This window comes from Oreochromis aureus, linkage group 3 (genome assembly GCF_013358895.1).
Source record: "Oreochromis aureus strain Israel breed Guangdong linkage group 3, ZZ_aureus, whole genome shotgun sequence".
Lineage (NCBI taxonomy): Eukaryota > Metazoa > Chordata > Actinopteri > Cichliformes > Cichlidae > Oreochromis > Oreochromis aureus.
This window is the reverse complement of record NC_052944.1, coordinates 55,446,857-55,464,207: the sequence shown is the minus strand read 5'-3', so window position 1 is coordinate 55,464,207 and position 17,351 is coordinate 55,446,857. Positions and strand designations below refer to the sequence as shown.

Genomic DNA, 17,351 nt, shown 5'->3' with positions numbered 1-17,351 from the left:
AGGAGAGACCTGAGGCGGCCGCCGGTCCGAGTGTCAGGTGAACTGAACTTCAGGTAAGAAGTTATGACCTGCAGTCTATCTGGGTCAGATATAAACCAAGTTTAGGTGGAGTTTATTTTCGTTGTGCTGACTTTTTACAGTCAGTTACAATAACTCGTATTGTGTACTAGCTAGCATGATGGAGTTTCTATACAGCTGGGTGGGTGCTGTGATGTTACTGATAGTGAACTTTATTTTATTCATAAGGTTAGTTAGTAGAGTTGCCAACCGTCCCGTAAAAAATGGAATCATTTCGTATTTAGCTGAAAAGGAACACAGTTTGTCCTGGACTTCAGCTAGAATGGAAAAAGATGCAAACCTGGAGTTATTCTGTGTCTTTACACTGCAGCTGCCTCTTCTTCTCTCATTCTCTCCCCCTTTCTTTCCTGTTGCTACTTCAATCATGAAACTGATCAATGATCAGCTGATCGGCTTTTCTCTCTTGTTTGTTTATCGCCCACTTTGTGCCAGAAAGAGGAAACCAGCAGATGTCGCGCTAAACAACAGCAGCACGTTTAAGCTTGATCAGCTGTTGTTAGAATGTATTTAATATTAATTTCTAGTATCAGCTGATGTTTGCTGGAGCCACAGCTGTAAAAGCTGCTGGTCATGATATCGGTTTGGTTATCTGGTGAGAGGGAAACATGAAGCTGAAACCAGGAGATGTCCTTACTGAATCATCAGAGCTGAACAGGTGATGGAGAAACATGTTTACCTTTTAGGTGACATGAATAGGTTGAAGGGAAGTTATGAACTGTTTCTGAGAGACAAATAACACCAGGATCCTTTTTTATGTAGCTGACAGCTGGTAACTGTGCAGGGGCGGGTCTAGCAAAGTTTTGCCAGGGGGCCAGGTAGGGCATTAACAGGGAAAGGGGGGCACAAAGAAATACTTTTCTTTCTTATTCTCATTTAAAATGTCTAGCTTTTAATAAATAATTATCTTAATCTTACAACAAAAGTTTTTATTTGATGTAAAATTTATAAAAATCATACATATACCAACAAGACAGTGTACATCACTGTCACAACAGTGTTTGTTTTCATTCAAAGGCTTTTTGGCTCTTCCTATAATACCTGGTGGGCTGGTCTCTAGTCAAAATGCCCGGGCCGATTTTTTGTCCCAGTCCAGCCCTGGGCACAACACGCAGTGAATTAATCTGAGAAGGTGCATTAAAAAATAAATGGCCGGGGCAGCAGTGCACATCGCAAATTAGCTCGCATAGACACAGTATTTGGCTCTACATATCTGTGTGAGCAGATTTTCTCTCACATGAGTGTCCTCAGGTAGCCGTCTGAATGCTGGACACTCGGAGACCTGTGTCTCTGAGTGGGAGACCAGAGATCACATTAACATGTGTATCCCTGTATTAACAAACATACCATATTGGCCCAGTTTATTTTTCTTATCATTGTTGTGAGGAGACCATAAATAGCATTTGCATTTTCTGTTGTACAGTTCATTTGCTGTTATGGAGTTCTTGTTATGAATAAAAAGTGTCTTTTTGTTGTTTCAAAATAGCTGATAACTATTTGCTGATAGCTGCCAACATCTGCAAACAAATATAATTCTATAAAGTTAGTGTGTAACTGTTAATATAGAGCGTTATTAAATTTATTGCTAATGCAATCATATGGCACACTGACTTCTGAGGAAATTTTAGATGGCACTCATCATCAGAAAGGTTGCCTACCCCTGTTCTACACAAACAGCATTTTGTATGAATCAGCAGTATAATACATCATAAAACAGTGCAATATCCCATTCCTGGTTTTCTTCAAAATAAACAATCAATTAATTTTATTACATGTACTTGAGATTTTCATAGCTCAGGATCCAACATCAAAATCCACTGGGCCAGTCCCAGCAGCACATTGACACACAGGATTCAACAACCTTTGTCTCTCAAAACTAGTTCCTGCTAGTCCCTCTCTATCTCCTGCCTCCCTATCTCATGTCCTTGCTGCCCACTTCTCCGCACACTGTGTTCTCCTTGCTTTGGCTTACCAACTCCTTATCCCACTAATGGCAGCTCTGTTGTCTCTGCTTCTCACATAAACCTCTGACCTATTCTCCCAGTTCTATGTGCTCTATGTGTGAATGTTTAGCAGCTTGACCTATGACCTACTTAAATGACTAATGAATATAATGCTTTACTATGGTTAATACAACTAAATCCCTAATACTACAATAGTCTATTCTTACACCACCATGTTCACACAAACCATTCACCTCTGCCTTCAATTTTTTTTTTATCCAACTTTAGAAGATTAAGTTGTTGTAAATTTCACACAATTCACAAATTTCCAGTGGTAGACATATTTATTAGCTTGTCAGGCCTGGCTCCAGATTGTTTTATTACTATTATTTATTGCCAGTTTCATATCACTGGACTTATCCATGGCAGTAAAGTACATCCAGACAATACCTTATATTGCCTCTTTAATAGTTCCCAAAATATGTTGGTTGTTGCACACCTACAAAATTCCTAAACATGCTGTAATAAATTTAAGAGAGAGAAAAGGGACAAAAATAGATGATCCTGGGGATCATCAGGGGGTCCTTTTGTCCCTCTTTGGGGGGATACTCCCACTGGGTTTAAATCTGGGACTCTCCACCATTTGACCTTAGAACTGAAGAAGCTTCTCGGATGAGAGGCGAAACGTCTTCAAGCAAATTAAAGAAGTCCAGACGCTTTTCTTTCCAAGCTCCTTAGACTTCTATTAAGTAAACACTGCAATCACATTTCTTCAAATAGATTTTGTTGATTAGTAAGGATGAAACAGAACTGCCTACTGACAATGCCCTTAAAGGAAACAATTGCCCCTACAGCAGAGAACAGGAGATGTCTTTCCCCAAAACAAATACAGGCCCTTTTTGATGACATCATAGACCGGGGAATGATTTGAGCACGTTATCCCAGGTCATGCCAGAAGATGGCACTAAAGAGCAACTTTCTCAGGGAAAATATATCTAAAAAAACACAGTCACAGTAACACCTTGGGACTTTCCCATGACCTTTTGACCTTTCCGGAAGCGTGCCAGCTGTGAGAAGTGTCACGAATTGCCACAGGGACATATTAGGACATGTTTTGGCCATCACAGATGTGTGACGGAATCTTGATGTTTGTCCTGAGAGGGAGGGGTTGGTGGAGCACAGTTCATGATTGAAACGCAAACAGCAAAACTTTTATCTTCAGTGCTTCTTTCTTTCAACTCAGTAGCAAAAATGTTGTTCTGTCAAAATAGTTGTTCCCTCAATGCAGCTTTCTAACACGCCTGATACTCTTGTAGTCATACAAGAGTCCACTAGACAAGTTTGTCCACTTAAAACATCGCTCTTTCAGATATTTTTTGATGAACTGCCAAAGAGACAATTTTACCCCCCAGTACAGAAGACTGCATGTGGATCTGATCCAGCACACCTCAGGAGAGAACACAAATGATTGTGAAGAAGTGGCGGACATTTGATGGCAGGTCTTAGATAATCGTGAGTTATTGTGTCTGATGGTGAAAAGCACAAAGTTTTTGGAAGAGGCATACAGGCACTGTGGAAACAGTAAAGGTGTGTATGTTCTCTAAAACTGTTTTGTGAGATCTTTTTTAAGTATATTATGTTTTTAAAATGTGACACATTTAATTTGATCTTCAAAGAACATTATTTTAATAAAACTTTTATTCCCATGCTTTCAAAGTATCTCAGATTTTGTTGTATGTCAAATCGATTTTATCTTGAATAAAGTGATATCGATTCATTAACTCCTAGATCCATTTTTAAAATAAATGTATTTTGCCAGAAATACCAGAATCTCAGGTTAAACCTCACAAAACTATTTCAGCAACCACCAAACAGCTAAAACACAAAGTGTGGACCCGATGCATCAGAATCAGCCAGATGCTGGCTTTCTCACCCGATGGCACATACAGGAACACGCCGTCGGGGCTGAAAGCCGACAGCTCACAAATTCTGAAACTGCAGGTTTTTGTTTCTCTCTAACCAAAATTAGTTTTTAAAAAAGAACTTACTTCCAGATGTTTCTTTAGGTTTGAGGTGGAGTCTTTTGATGCTGGGAGCAGCTTGGTTGCTGGCAGAGTGTGCATTTAACAGTCAAATTTCGCCCATCCCTTCCTTCTTTAAATGTGAGTTTCCAAGTAAGAAATGCATTCCTGCACGTGCACTGCTGGCTCTGTTGTGCTGGCTCCGGGTCCATCGTGTAACTGACCAACATTAACAAGATGCTAGAGCCCCTTATTGTATGTTTTGTTTGGGTATTGCAATGCGTTTAATTACAAATTTAGAGAGGGGACACAGAGGGGAAAGCCTAACATATGAAACAGGAAAAGGCCGCCGTGTAATCCATTTATTTCAACAAAGTAACTATACTCGATCACTGTAACTAAATACAGCTACTCATATTTTGTATTTTAAATATGTTTATTTGAAGCATACTGGCATTAACATGGTGGAAGTCGAAGGGATGTTTTTAACATGAAAAACACAAATTTCAGTAATTTCTAAATGTCAAGAGTTAATTTTTTTAAAATGTGTAATGTTAATCCTTTGCATATTTATGTTTTCTGCTGTGACTTAAATATGCTTGATAAATTAGTACCTTGTTACAATCCATATTGTAGTTCATCATGAAATGTAATGAAGCTTTGTAACTTTAAAAGAAAACTTGAAGCCACAAAGTTGTGTTTACTTCCCTGGTTTGTGGGAAAAAAAGTGATTAAATGATGGCTCAATTTTATCCTTATTTATTTTTGGCTTATCAATTATAAGCTTAATATAAATAATTAAAGTCAAGCATAAAAGAGCTGAGCATCACCTCTCAGCATCTTAATCATATCCTCTTCACACTTCTCAAGACACAGTCTGACCTAAAAAAAAATTGGCTCATTTTCTTTGACTTTAGTGAACAGTTTCTGCTGACAAGCCACAACTTATTCAGTCTGTGCACTAGACCACACTTCACACAGAGTCATGCCCAGTAAACTTTGCAGGTGTACTTCACAGCTCTGTTTTAGAAAACAAAGAAATGCAAGACATTTACATCAGCGGTTGACCACAGTGAGTACCTGCTGTTTAGAAGAAATGAGCTGCAGCAGCTCTTCGTTTAAACAACATTCAAGCAAAAAGAGCAGAAGCAACAACTGGCTTAATTTTAACTTCTACATAAGAGACAGAAGTGTTTGTCAGTATGTGAACTTTGTGAGTACTTATGATCAGCCACATCTGGCAGCCAGCTATTTCTGAATATACAGAAGACATGACATTTTACACACTGACATTCACACCAAGCCCAGCAGATGATGTACAACTTGTTCAGTTGCGATAAATGTCTTCACTTTCACTCAGATGTGATTTTGCCTTCATTCCGCTCTTTTTATGAGACCTTTCTAATAAAAATATATACAAGAAGTACAGAACAAAAAATGTACTTGTTTTTTTAAAGCATAGAAAAAAATGCTATTGTTCATATTACAGTTCTTCTCGGTTGCTTAAACACCCAAAACAGTAAACACAAATCCATTTAATATTTACCACCCATCACATATTACATATTATCTGAATGCAACACATAGGGAATCATAGTAAATGGCTCTAGAACATAACATGTCGTCATCTAGTGATGAGATACAGCCATAATGAGAGGACAGACAAGAACAGTAACATCAGTGATGATGGACACTATTTGCTATTCACTGTATTCATTAGGTGTAATTTGAAATCTTAGGAAAATCTGACAATCAGAAGAAAATGATATCACTCTTACATCAGAATATTATTTTTCTGCAGTTTCATCTTAATGACACAAATATTAGCTGCTCCAAACAGCTTCTTGATTTTTATCCTACATTTCATTAACATAGCTAGTGATGTTTTAGGGTTGCTTTCCTAGCATAAAAGATATGAGAAATAAAAAATTATACTTCACAAATATATGAATTTTTCTCAATATTGAGATATTTAAAACGTTTTTGGCTATTTTTCTTTTGAGCCTCTGCACTTTGCAAAGTAACAAGTTACTTTGCAAATTGTAATTGATCACAAAACATGACAAAGCTTTGTAACTTTATAAATAGACTTGTAAAGTGACAAAGTTTTTGTGGATTAAAAAACAGAAAAAAGGAAGTCACTCTTTTTTAGCCATCTTTTAAAGAAGCAGCTCGATAAGGTTTAGTCTGACCATTCTGACATTCGGGAACTGATATATAGCCTATCAAGTATGTTGTCTAAAAATAGTTAGAAATGAGCTGAGCCCCACCTCTTAGCATCTAAATCCAATTTAGATGCTGAGATTATACCGTTACACTTATTCAGCTTCTGAGTTCTGCTTTCACACAGTCTGACCAAAAACATGTAAAATAAAACAAAATCAGCTTATTTTGGGTGACTCAACTGAACAGCTACTGCGGCAGCATGAAATAAGCCACAACTTTTTCATCTGTGCACTATATAACTTTTTACATGTAGACATGCTGAGGATAAAACTGTGCAGTTATATTTCACTGCTTGCCACAAATTTGGTTCATCTGGCAAACAAAGCGACACATTTACATTAGTGGTTGACCACAGTGAGTACTTGCTGTTCAAAAGAAATGAGCTGCAGCAGCTGTTTTCTTTTGAGAAGCATTCATGCATAAGCAAAAAGAGCAGAAGCAACAAGTGGTTTAAATTCAACTTCTACATAAGAGACAGAAGTGTTTGTTAGCATGTGAACTTTATGAGTACTTATGATCAGCCACATCTGGCGGCCAGCTATTTCTGAATATACACAAGAAACGACATTTTACACACTGACAGTCACACCAAACCCAGCAGATGATGTACAGCTTGTTCAATTGCAATAACAATATGTGATAAATGTGGATTACTTCATCGACTTCACTTTCACTCAGATGTGATTTTGTCTTCAGTCAGCTCTCTTTCTGCGACCTGTCAGATATACAAGTAGTAAAGAACTAAAACAGTATTTTCTTAAAGGTGGAAAAAAAGAAAAATGCTATTGTTCATATTACACACCAATATTAACTTCACAGGACAGCTACTAAATAACTATGAACATTTTGCCATTAACCATTAGTTTTCTTAATATTATATTTTGTATTTAATATTTACCACCCATCACATATTACATATTAGCTGAATACAACACATAAAGAATCATTAATCAAAGTTAATCTTACCTTTGAGTTTAGTCTCACCCGGGCGTAAGGTGGTGTAAATGGCTCTAGAAGATAACATGTCATCATCTAATGGACAGATACAGCCGGAGTGAGAGGACAGACGATTCAATTCAATTCAATTCAATTCAATTTATTTATATAGCGCCAAATCACAACAAAAGTCGCCTTAAGGCGCTTTATATTGTACAGTAGATCGCACAATAATAAATACAGAGAAAAATCCAACAATCATATGACGACCACAGTAACATCAGTGATGATGGACACTATTTGCTATTCACTGTATTCATTAGATCTAATTTGAAATCTTAGGAAAATCTGACAATCAGAAGAAAAAATGGCACTTTTACATCAGCCCACTATTTTTCTGCAGTTTCATCTTAATGAATATCAGCTGCTCAGTATCTTGATTTTTACCTAATGGTTTGTTAGCATAGCTAGTCAAGTTTTAGCGTGGTTTTCTTTTTCATAATATTGCTTTTAATTAATATTTAGAACCCACCATATTTAAATACATATGGAATCATTAATCTCACCTTTAAGTTCAGTCTCACTTTGGCTTAGGGTGTAGTAAATGGCGACAGAAGACAATATGTCATCATCTAATGGAGAGACACAGCAGGAGTGAGAGGACAGATATCCACAATAACATCAGTGACAATGAATACTATTTGCTGTTCACTGTTTATTCCTGCAGTTTTATATTCATGACAAAAGTGTCAGCTGTTCTGATGAGCTTCTTGATTTTTAACAGACAGTGATCCCTCGTTTATCGCGGGAGATGCTTTAAGGCTGTAGAACCCCTCTCTACACACTTTATACACTTTTCTCAGACAGGCATGAACATTTTCACACTTTTCTCTCTTGTTTAAACACTCTCAAAGTTCAAACCTTCGTAGAAAAATAAGTCTAGTATTATAGAATGAAACCAAAGGCATCCGCAGTTGCTGTTGACAGTGCAAAAACGTTTAGTCGACATTGTTGTGTTTGTCAGGAAGAAAACTTACAAACATACAGTACAGCACTTCAGAGTCACACTGCTAGAGATTGAAGTTTTATGTAAATTTGAAAAGCTGAACGCATTCTGTACTTTACAGGAGACACGGCACGAGATTGATTGACGATGGTCTACAGCCAATCAGGACGCAGAACACAATGCGCTCTCAAAAAACAAAACAAAACAAAAAAACGTGGAAAATTGCACAAAAAACCCCAGCCACGCCGCGAAAGGTGAGCCGCGTTATAGCGAGGGACCACTGTAAAACAGAACAGCTTTATTGTCATTGTAAATCAGGGGTCTCGAACTCCAGTCCTCGAAGTCCGATGTCCTGAAATTTTTCCATGTGTCCCTGTTGTCACACACCTGAATAAAATTAGTAGGTCATTAGCAAGAGTATAGAACTTGACTGCATGCTAAAGTGGTAACCCCTAACCCTACTCAAGTAAACTTGAGTACATGTAAGTGTTTGGAAAAATGTGCGTACTTTTTTATGCACTTTTAAATTTAAGTACTTTAATTGCACCATGTTCATTCACTCATGAGCTGCTATAACATGAATCAAATGGCTGAATTGCCGCTTCAGCATACAGTCAAGTTCTATAGAACTTGGGACACATGGAAAAGTTTCAGGACACCAGCTCTGAAGGACTGGAGTTCAAGACCCCTGCTGTAACGAGTACAACAGAATTAAAAGTGTCAACACACTAGGTTAAAAAAATGTATAAAAAAGGCAGTAATGATAGCAAAATAAGATGCACACACGATAGACACACCCATCCCTAATAACACAAACATACTTATGCTATTGAGTATCTAGCACTTTCTCTGTATGATAACAATCTCAAAGTGAAGATAGCAAAATGAGAATTAACAAAACCGAAAAGATCATTAAAATATTTTGTTGTTGTTTTTTGGTCAGTAAGTTTTTGAAAACTGGATGTTTTAAATTGAATCTTACTAAAATAAACAAAATTAACACATGTCACTTACATCCTACAACCCTGAATGTTCTTATCTATATCAGTTATTACAATGTCATCATGTTGCGGGCTAAAATGACTAATTTGTAGCATTTGTGCTTCTACCATATGAAAGCACAACATAATTTGTTTCACATTAGTGACATGCAATTTATATTCCAAAAAATGTATTATGCGTGATATATTTTCACATCTGCATGTTGCCTAATAACAACTAGTGTTAATTTAATTGACCAATCTTGCTTGCGCAGTAAGGTTAGACTGGGAAATGATACAGTTGGGAGTTGGGATGTAAAACTAGATCTCATGCTCCCTGTTTCTCATGAAAATGTCACCAAATATTGAGAGCAGATATATATTTTACATTTTATCTCAAGGAAAATTGAGAGAAACTTCCTGAATAACACTGAAAAAAGCTGCCGAGGGACTAAAATCACAGACCAAACAATACCATAACAAGGCGTGTCCTAGTGTGTATAATTTACTAAACAACTGTGTTTCTACTTTGGATTTCTGTGATCCTTTGGATTTAAAGGTCATGTTTTTTTCTTAAACAAATGTTGGCCTTCCTCACCTGTTTGTGCAGAAGAGTGAGGCTGGAAGGAGGCAGGAGAATTTTGAGGACCTGTTTATAAAAAAAGACAAAATAAACAAGAAAAAATGTTAATTGGTGAATGCTGCCAGGAATCACTAAGCATGCTTATTGTTATAAAATAAAAGTTCATCTTCTGATGAGCCAACTGTCAGCATACTTGGTGTTAAAGATGTGTCTTCTGTGTGATTTCTGATGGTTTGTTGATGTTTATGATGTTGAAACAGTCCTGCCAATATTAGCAGAATGACCACCAATAAAACACTGAAACCAGTGCAGATCACCAGGTAGAGTTTGAAGTAAGGCACTGTAGGATGACCTGCCAGGAAGATAATTGCACTGTGTATTAGAAATGATTAAAATGATGTTGTAATTTACTCTAAATGTTTTTATATTTATTTCATGTAAAAACTCAAATAAATCCTATTCAATACAATTATGTAGACCCAATATGATTTAGTCCCATTTGGGAAGGTGCATACTGTTCCAGATCATTTTTCAATGACTTAAAAAAAAAAAAAAGAAGTTGTTTAAAAAACGTCCACAATGACCACATTTGGACTACAGATAGCTGTGCACAGAAGTCCGATGGGCGTCAATTCAGTACAGGTCGAAAAAAAGTCCTTGTGTTACAAAACAACCTCTTCAGTGGACCAAAACTAAATGTCCAAAATGAAAAATAGAAGCATCACTCTGATATCACTTTGCACAGTCGGTATGTTCATCGTAGACCATATATTTTTTCTTACTTACACACTTTTTAATGAAATGTTAAAATTTATTTTGTTAGAAAATATTGATGCATCTTACTTCCAACAGTTAGCCAGCTCTCTGGTGATTCTCCAGCATCAGCAATGCTACATTTGTAGAGTCCTTCATCAGATTTGGATACATTGGGAACCATTATGTTTCCTGATGAGCTGCTCCCAACGGAGATGCCATTTTTATAGAATTTTGCAGTGTAGTTGGAGTTTGCATCCTTTTTTCTACAATGCAAGGTCACGTTTTCTCCCTGCATCACAGGTTGGACAGGAACCTCCAGGATCACATGACTCTCTAAATCTAGATAGCAGAAGTTATGGCAGTTAATTTGGGTAAAAAGTGATTTTTGTTAAAATTATACATACATAGAAATCATTCATTATTACAGATGATAATTCACACGATTTTAAATAGAAATAGAAATTAAATAGAAATTAAAAAACATGATATTTCGGTTAATGTACTAAATATGTCAATGCATAATTATTGTTTTTTTCTATGTACATACCAGTTACAGTGATGTTGACAGAGTTGCTTTTTTGTATTCCTCCCATTTCACACCAGTATTCTCCACTGTCAGTTGATGGATATGCATTAATAATTTTGCAAGGTCCAATCGATGTTTCCCAGGTTGAAGCACATGTTCTAACATCTCCATTTATCTTTTTCATCACTCTCCATCCAGTCAGCCCATTTAGCCCTTCACAGCTGATCATGATAGGTTCTGATTGAAAGAACTGCTGTCTGTTTGGAACAACTTCAGGAAAACCTGAATCTGAAACACAAAATCAAATAAGTTTTCAAAGCATGTAAGCTTTCAAATGATAAAGATTTATACATATATATTTACTGTAATAGTAAATATACATATGCATGTGGTTATTTCAGAAGTGTTTTAGAGGTTTATGTTGTAGCTCTATCTTTAGCTGAAACATAACAGCTGCAGTAGTTTCAGATACTTTCAGTTTGTTAAGAGATATATTAAATCTGTTACACACTTAAAAATACAAAACAAAACAATATTTAAAAACTTACTATGTGTTTGAGAATCACTGAATTCAGCTACTGTAACCAACAGCAACAGAACAGTCATCACTGAAAAGATTGAGAATGACAGTTTTAATATTTAACATGTTCTAAATGTTCTTTCTCCATGATTAGCAATAAATCCTATGCATTCATTAGTGACCAGTTACAAATATCCAAAATGAATACATCCAAATATATGGGTGCATTTTGGATATATTAATTTCCTTTGCAAACATTTTCTCTGTTACAGACTCAATAACATTTTTATAAACAGACAATGTCAGTACTCACAGAGTCTGTTGGTGGCAAATCTGACCTCCATGTTGTCTTGCTGCTGACTGTGTGAGTGTCAGACTGAACTGAGGATATATTTTTTTTGTAAGAACTTCCTCTTCCTGTGTTTCTGTGGTGACTGAGGCCCAACAGGGTTCCACTTCAGTCACTACTATTTGTTTTATGCCATTTTATTTATTGAATTTTGTGTTTTATCAATTCTAAACGTTGATTATATATACCAGCCATCATTGGCATGTAGGCATTTTTTGCCATCTACTCTTTTTTGTACAGAGCAAATGACCAAACAAACACACAGACCAAAAAAAAAAAAAAACCACACACAAAACAAAACAACCCCTCCCCCTTACAATATGAGGAGATAACAAGATGTGTATTAAAAATGTAATTTTAAATTTCCAGTCAAACTCTCTCCATAATTGACTACTTATTCCCTTGTGACAAGTTTTACACATCTCTTCCCATACATTATCAGTGATAATAATATTTAATTCTAGTTCCCATTTCTCTTTAATATGGCCTGTATTTTGGCATGTCTCATTTATAAGACCTTTTTAAACATGAGAAACATGTTTTTTAGTTGGGAGATGTTTTTCTATAATATTAATAAAGTATTCTTCTATGCTGTTAGGAAATTTATTGATCAGGTCTCTTTCATTATGGTTTATGACATAATGTCTTATCTGAAGGTATCTATATAAATCTTTAGGAGGAAGTTGGAATTGTTCTTGGAGCTGGCAAAATGATTTGAGCTCTGTTCCATTAAATACTCGATTTATTGTGTAAAGGCCTGCCTTGGTCCATCTACTAAAGCCACTGTCCCACACAGAAGGCAAGAATTCTATATTGCCTGCATGGCTCTCGATATGGACAAAGGGCCCCCCAATTTTTTCCTTATTTTTGTTCACACCTTCAGGGTTGTTGTTTTATCCAATAATTCTCTATTTTTAAGGTTTTTGATCAATTTTGTATTAATGAAAAGTAATGTTAATAAGGATACGTTCTTAGCTGTGCTTTGTTCTATCTGAACCCCTCCAGTTTCCTGGTAATTTCTAATCCATGCCACCACTGCATTTAGCTGTGCAGCCCAGTAATAGTATTTAAAGTTTGGCAGTCCCACTCCCCCCTTCTCTTTTGAGATCAGCAAAGTTTTAAGTCGTATTCTGGGTCTTTTTTTTGCCAAATGAATGTGGAAATTTGTTTATTTAACATACTGAAGGTAGACGCCGGAACTCTTACCGGCAATGATTGAAATAAAAACAAAAGTCAGGGTAAGAGATTCATCCTCACCACTTCAACCCTTCCAAATAAGGAGAGGGGTAGAATATCCCATCGTGATATATCTTTCTTTATTTGTCCAAGGAGTTTGTTATAATTAGTTTCATATAATTGCTTAGGTTTTGCTGTAAGTGTAATTCCCAGGTATCTGAATCCCTGTCTAGGCCAGCAAAAGGAAACTTTTCATTTAATTGCATAGGCCATTCTGCAGATATCATCATTGCTTCTGATTTATTTTCATTTATCTTATATCCTGAGACTGACCCATACCTGTGTAGGCACACTTTTGTGACCTCCAGGTTGGATTATTGTAACTCCTTGTACTACGGTCTTCCCTCTTCTCTTCTTCTTAGACTGCAAACAGTCCAAAATGCAGCAGCCCGCCTTTTGAGTGGTACCAGGAAATTTTGCCCTATTACTCCTGTTCTAGCTAGCTTGCATTGGCTGCCCATAAAGTGCTGTATTCAATTTGAAATATTACTCCTTACATTCAAAACTATTAATAAATTAGCGCCAAGTTATCTTAGTGAACTTCTCAAACCAAATACTCCTGCTAGAACACTTAGATCTGCCACTCAACTACTTCTGATGCAACCTAGATCTCGGCTGAAGTCCCGGGTTGACCGTGCGTTTGCTCCAGCTGCCCCGGTACTGTGGAACACCCTTCTTCTCGACATCCGTGCATCTGATTCCATTGCACTGTTCAAATCACGACTAAAAACCCACTTAAGAGACTGATATTATACCCCTTATGTCAAACTAAGCTTAGCTTAGCTCGTAGCCGACTCGTTAGCACCATGGCTACTTCACCTGTCCCTCCTGCACTTTCCTGCTCATTGTGTCAGATGTTTAGTTACTCCTCGGCCTCCTTTAGCAGTAATGATACCTGTAACAAATGTAGCATATTTGCAGCTCTGGAGGCCAGGATTACTGAACTGGAGACTCGGCCGCACCCTTCATTCACCCGTAGCTAGCCAGGCCCCTGTAGCTGGTGCAGCCGAAGATAGCGTGAGGCCCCGCTAGCTGTTCCCGGCAGACCCCAAGCAGCTGGGGAAAGAGGGTGGCTGGGTGACGGTGAGGAGGAAACATAGTCTTAAACTGAAGCCCCAGGTACACCACCAACCTGTTCATGTGTCTAACCGTTTTTCCCCACTCGGCGACACACCCGCTGGGGGTCAAACTCTGGTAATTGGTGATTCTGTTCTCAGACATGTGAAGCTAGAGACACCGGCAACCATAGTCAATTGTCTTCCAGGGGCCAGAGCAGGCGACATTGAAGGAAATTTAAAACTGCTGGCTAAGGGTAAACGTAAATACAGTAAGATCATAATTCACGTCAGCAGTAATGACACCCGGTTACGCCAATCGGAGGTCACTAAAATCAATATTGAATCGGTGTGTAACTTTGCAAAAACAATGTCGGACTCTGTAGTTTTCTCTGGTCCCCCTCCCAATCAGACCAGGAGTGACATGTTTAGCCGCATGTTCTCCTTAAATTGCTGGCTGTCTGAGTGGTGTCCCAGAAACGATGTGGGCTTCATAGATAATTGGCAAACCTTCTGGAGGAAACCTGGTCTTGTTAGGAAAGACGGCATCCATCCCACTTTGGATGGAGCAGCTCTCATTTCTAGAAATATGGACCAATTTATTAAACCCCCAAAATATGACTATCCAGAGTTGGGACCAGGAAGCAGAGTTGCAGTCTTACACGCCTCTCTGCAGCTTCTCTCCTCCTGCTACCCCCAAAACCCATCTCCATTGAGACTGTGTCAGCTCCCCAAAAGACAAAAAACAAACCAAAAACCAGCAATAAACAACTTAAACATAAAAAATCACAAAGAAAGAACAATACAGTATCCACATCTGAACCAAAGAGTAAAACAGTGAAATGTGGATTATTAAATATTAGGTCTCTCTCCTCCAAGTCTCTGGTAGTACATGACTTAATAATTGATCAACAAATCGATTTACTCTGCCTTACAGAAACCTGGTTGCAGCCGGATGAGTATGTTAGTTTAAATGAATCAACACCCCGAGTCATTCTAACTACCAGAAATCTCGAAGCACAGGCCGAGGGGGGCGGTGTGGCAGCAATTTTCACACCAGCCTATTAATTAACGAAAGACCAAGACAGACTTTTAATTCATTTGAAAGCCTGATGCTTAGCCTCGTCCACCCCAGCTGTAAAACTCAGATGATAACAAGTAAGACTGGTTTCTATCGTCCACCTGGGCCTTACACAGAGTTTCTCTCTGATTTCTCAGACTTTTTATCTGATTTATACGGAGCCCCTCTGATGACATGGTCCAAAAAATAAATAAATTGTGGCCACGAAATAGGTATAACGTGCCCACGAAATACGTATTTGTGGCCACGAAATACTATTTCGAGGCCACGAAATAGGTATAACGTGCCCACGAAATACTTATTTGTGGCCACGAAACACTTGATGATATATATATATCATCCCAGGGCACATTCACTAGAACCTGCGTCAGCCATAGTACGGAGTCCTTGCTGTTGCTGATGTCCTAAGGTGAGTGTATTATATTTTTTTATTTATTTTATATTGTTATTCCGCATTTCGGCAGTTATTTATTCAGACCTATCTTTGTTACTATGTTCTAAATGGTATCTGCTGACGTTTCAAACGTTGTGTCCTCATGTTGTTACTACACGTTGTTTTGTTGTGCTAATATGTAGCAGTAAACTCATTTTTTAACTGTAGGGCGTGCGGTGGCCCGCAGCACACTTTCAAAGTAGAGCAAGGCTGAAGGCTACTAATAAACGAGGTATGTTCAACATAAAACCTGAGTTCTCTGTGTCATGAAGGTGTCTCTCTTTTAACCTGGCCACATCACCATGCTAGCTGGTGCAACTAATCTGGTCTGGACAATAATAACAGTTTTAGATGGAAAGCATCTTAAAATTGCCTCTTTTTTTCGCTGAACATCTCCTTTGAAAGTAGCATCATGTGAGTCACACTTGTTAAGGTAATACATGCTAAATGAGCCGTAGCTTTCAATGCATCACCGGATGAACCCTTGCAGTTACAGTAGCTCAGTTCGGGTATCACGTTGCCAAGGGAACTAATAAAGCATACAGTGATCGGAATGATTTTGTATTGATGCAGGTTGTCATTGCTCATACTGAACAACTTAAACTCCAAGTAGACAATCGCTCCATTCCTCATTACCATAGATAATATCTAAGTAATAAAACAATCATTATCAAATTCTGATTTGCCATAGATAAAGTGATTTTATAGGTAGGCTATCATGTTTAAATCTGCTACATAAAATTTATAACTGAGTGTAAAAATACTAATTTCATTTTCTTGTGGTTTAGAGGTCAGCTATGGATACCGGCTGTAGAATTTTTAACAGAGCGCAAAGTTGAAGAAGATGTGATCAAGAAACTTGAAGATGAGAATGTAAGCCACTGCAGCTGTTGCTGTGTGTGTGTGTGTCTGTGTGTTTGTTTTTGAACGGAGAGCGCAATCCACAATTTACTATGCACATTCAAACTTTTTTTTAATTGTATTTCATATTTTTGTTTAATCAATGACATGATATGTTCTAAGAGTAATTTAAAAAGTAATTCTTGTTCATCTTATGTTGGAAAAATGTGTACCACATTACCAAAAGTATCTGTTATCAAAAGTAGATAGCAAAAAACAACTCTAAAATATGCAGTTGTATGTATTCATTGTTTTTTTAATATTGACAATTTTATTAATTTGTTGTTTATATTTTTCAGATTGATGAAACTGTCATTCCCTTAATGACAGACAGTGACCTGGCAAAGTACATCCCCAAAGTTGGCGATAGAGTCTTCACTGTGGCCTTCTGCAGACAAGCAACACTGTCACGCACGTCACCATCCAGTAAAGAATCTATACTCTCAAGGCTATGACAAAGACTGACAGGAGCTGAGGGAATGCCTCCTAAAAAGAGATTGTCTCAGTGGGCAGAAAATACAAATGCAAAATGAACAGTGAGACGAATTGAGCTTGGCTGGATGGATTTTGATGAAGAGAAGGGTGGGTTCAAACAGGTGAAGTCTGCAAGTGGTGGTGGAACAAGGCATTTATCTGTAGATAAAAATGAAACAGTGTCAAATATCAAACTTATAGCTGAAAATCTTTTTTTCCCCAATGGCATCTCAAAAAAAAAACAAAAGTCT

The 17,351-nt window shown here is 37.4% G+C and overlaps 1 protein-coding gene across 1 annotated transcript; it reads right to left on the bottom strand.

Annotated features, from left to right (window-relative positions):
* Window positions 1-4,495: 4,495 nt before the first annotated feature.
* On the bottom strand, window positions 4,496-11,937 carry LOC120439084 (high affinity immunoglobulin gamma Fc receptor I-like). The gene is made up of 9 exons (XM_039609767.1): window positions 11,886-11,937; window positions 11,601-11,660; window positions 11,074-11,340; window positions 10,614-10,865; window positions 9,964-10,122; window positions 9,786-9,836; window positions 7,768-7,833; window positions 7,232-7,297; window positions 4,496-6,980 (listed from the first exon to the last, which is right to left on the bottom strand). The coding sequence occupies exons 1-9, from the start codon at window positions 11,914-11,916 to the stop codon at window positions 6,958-6,960; spliced, it is 975 nt and encodes a 324-aa protein (XP_039465701.1). The 5' UTR covers window positions 11,917-11,937; the 3' UTR covers window positions 4,496-6,957.
* Between the last annotated feature and the right edge of the window lie 5,414 nt (window positions 11,938-17,351).

What these genes read in the sequence shown, in the direction of transcription:
- LOC120439084 (XM_039609767.1), bottom strand. Translation starts at nt 11,916, where the DNA reads ATGGAGGTCAGATTTGCCACCAACAGACTCT. An exon ending in AGACACATCTTTAACACCAA is followed by an intron (nt 9,837 to 9,963) that starts GTATGCTGACAG and finishes TTTTATAAACAG; the next exon opens with GTCCTCAAAATTCTCCTGCC. An exon ending in TCACTCTTCTGCACAAACAG is followed by an intron (nt 7,834 to 9,785) that starts GTGAGGAAGGCC and finishes TCTCTCCATTAG; the next exon opens with ATGATGACATATTGTCTTCT.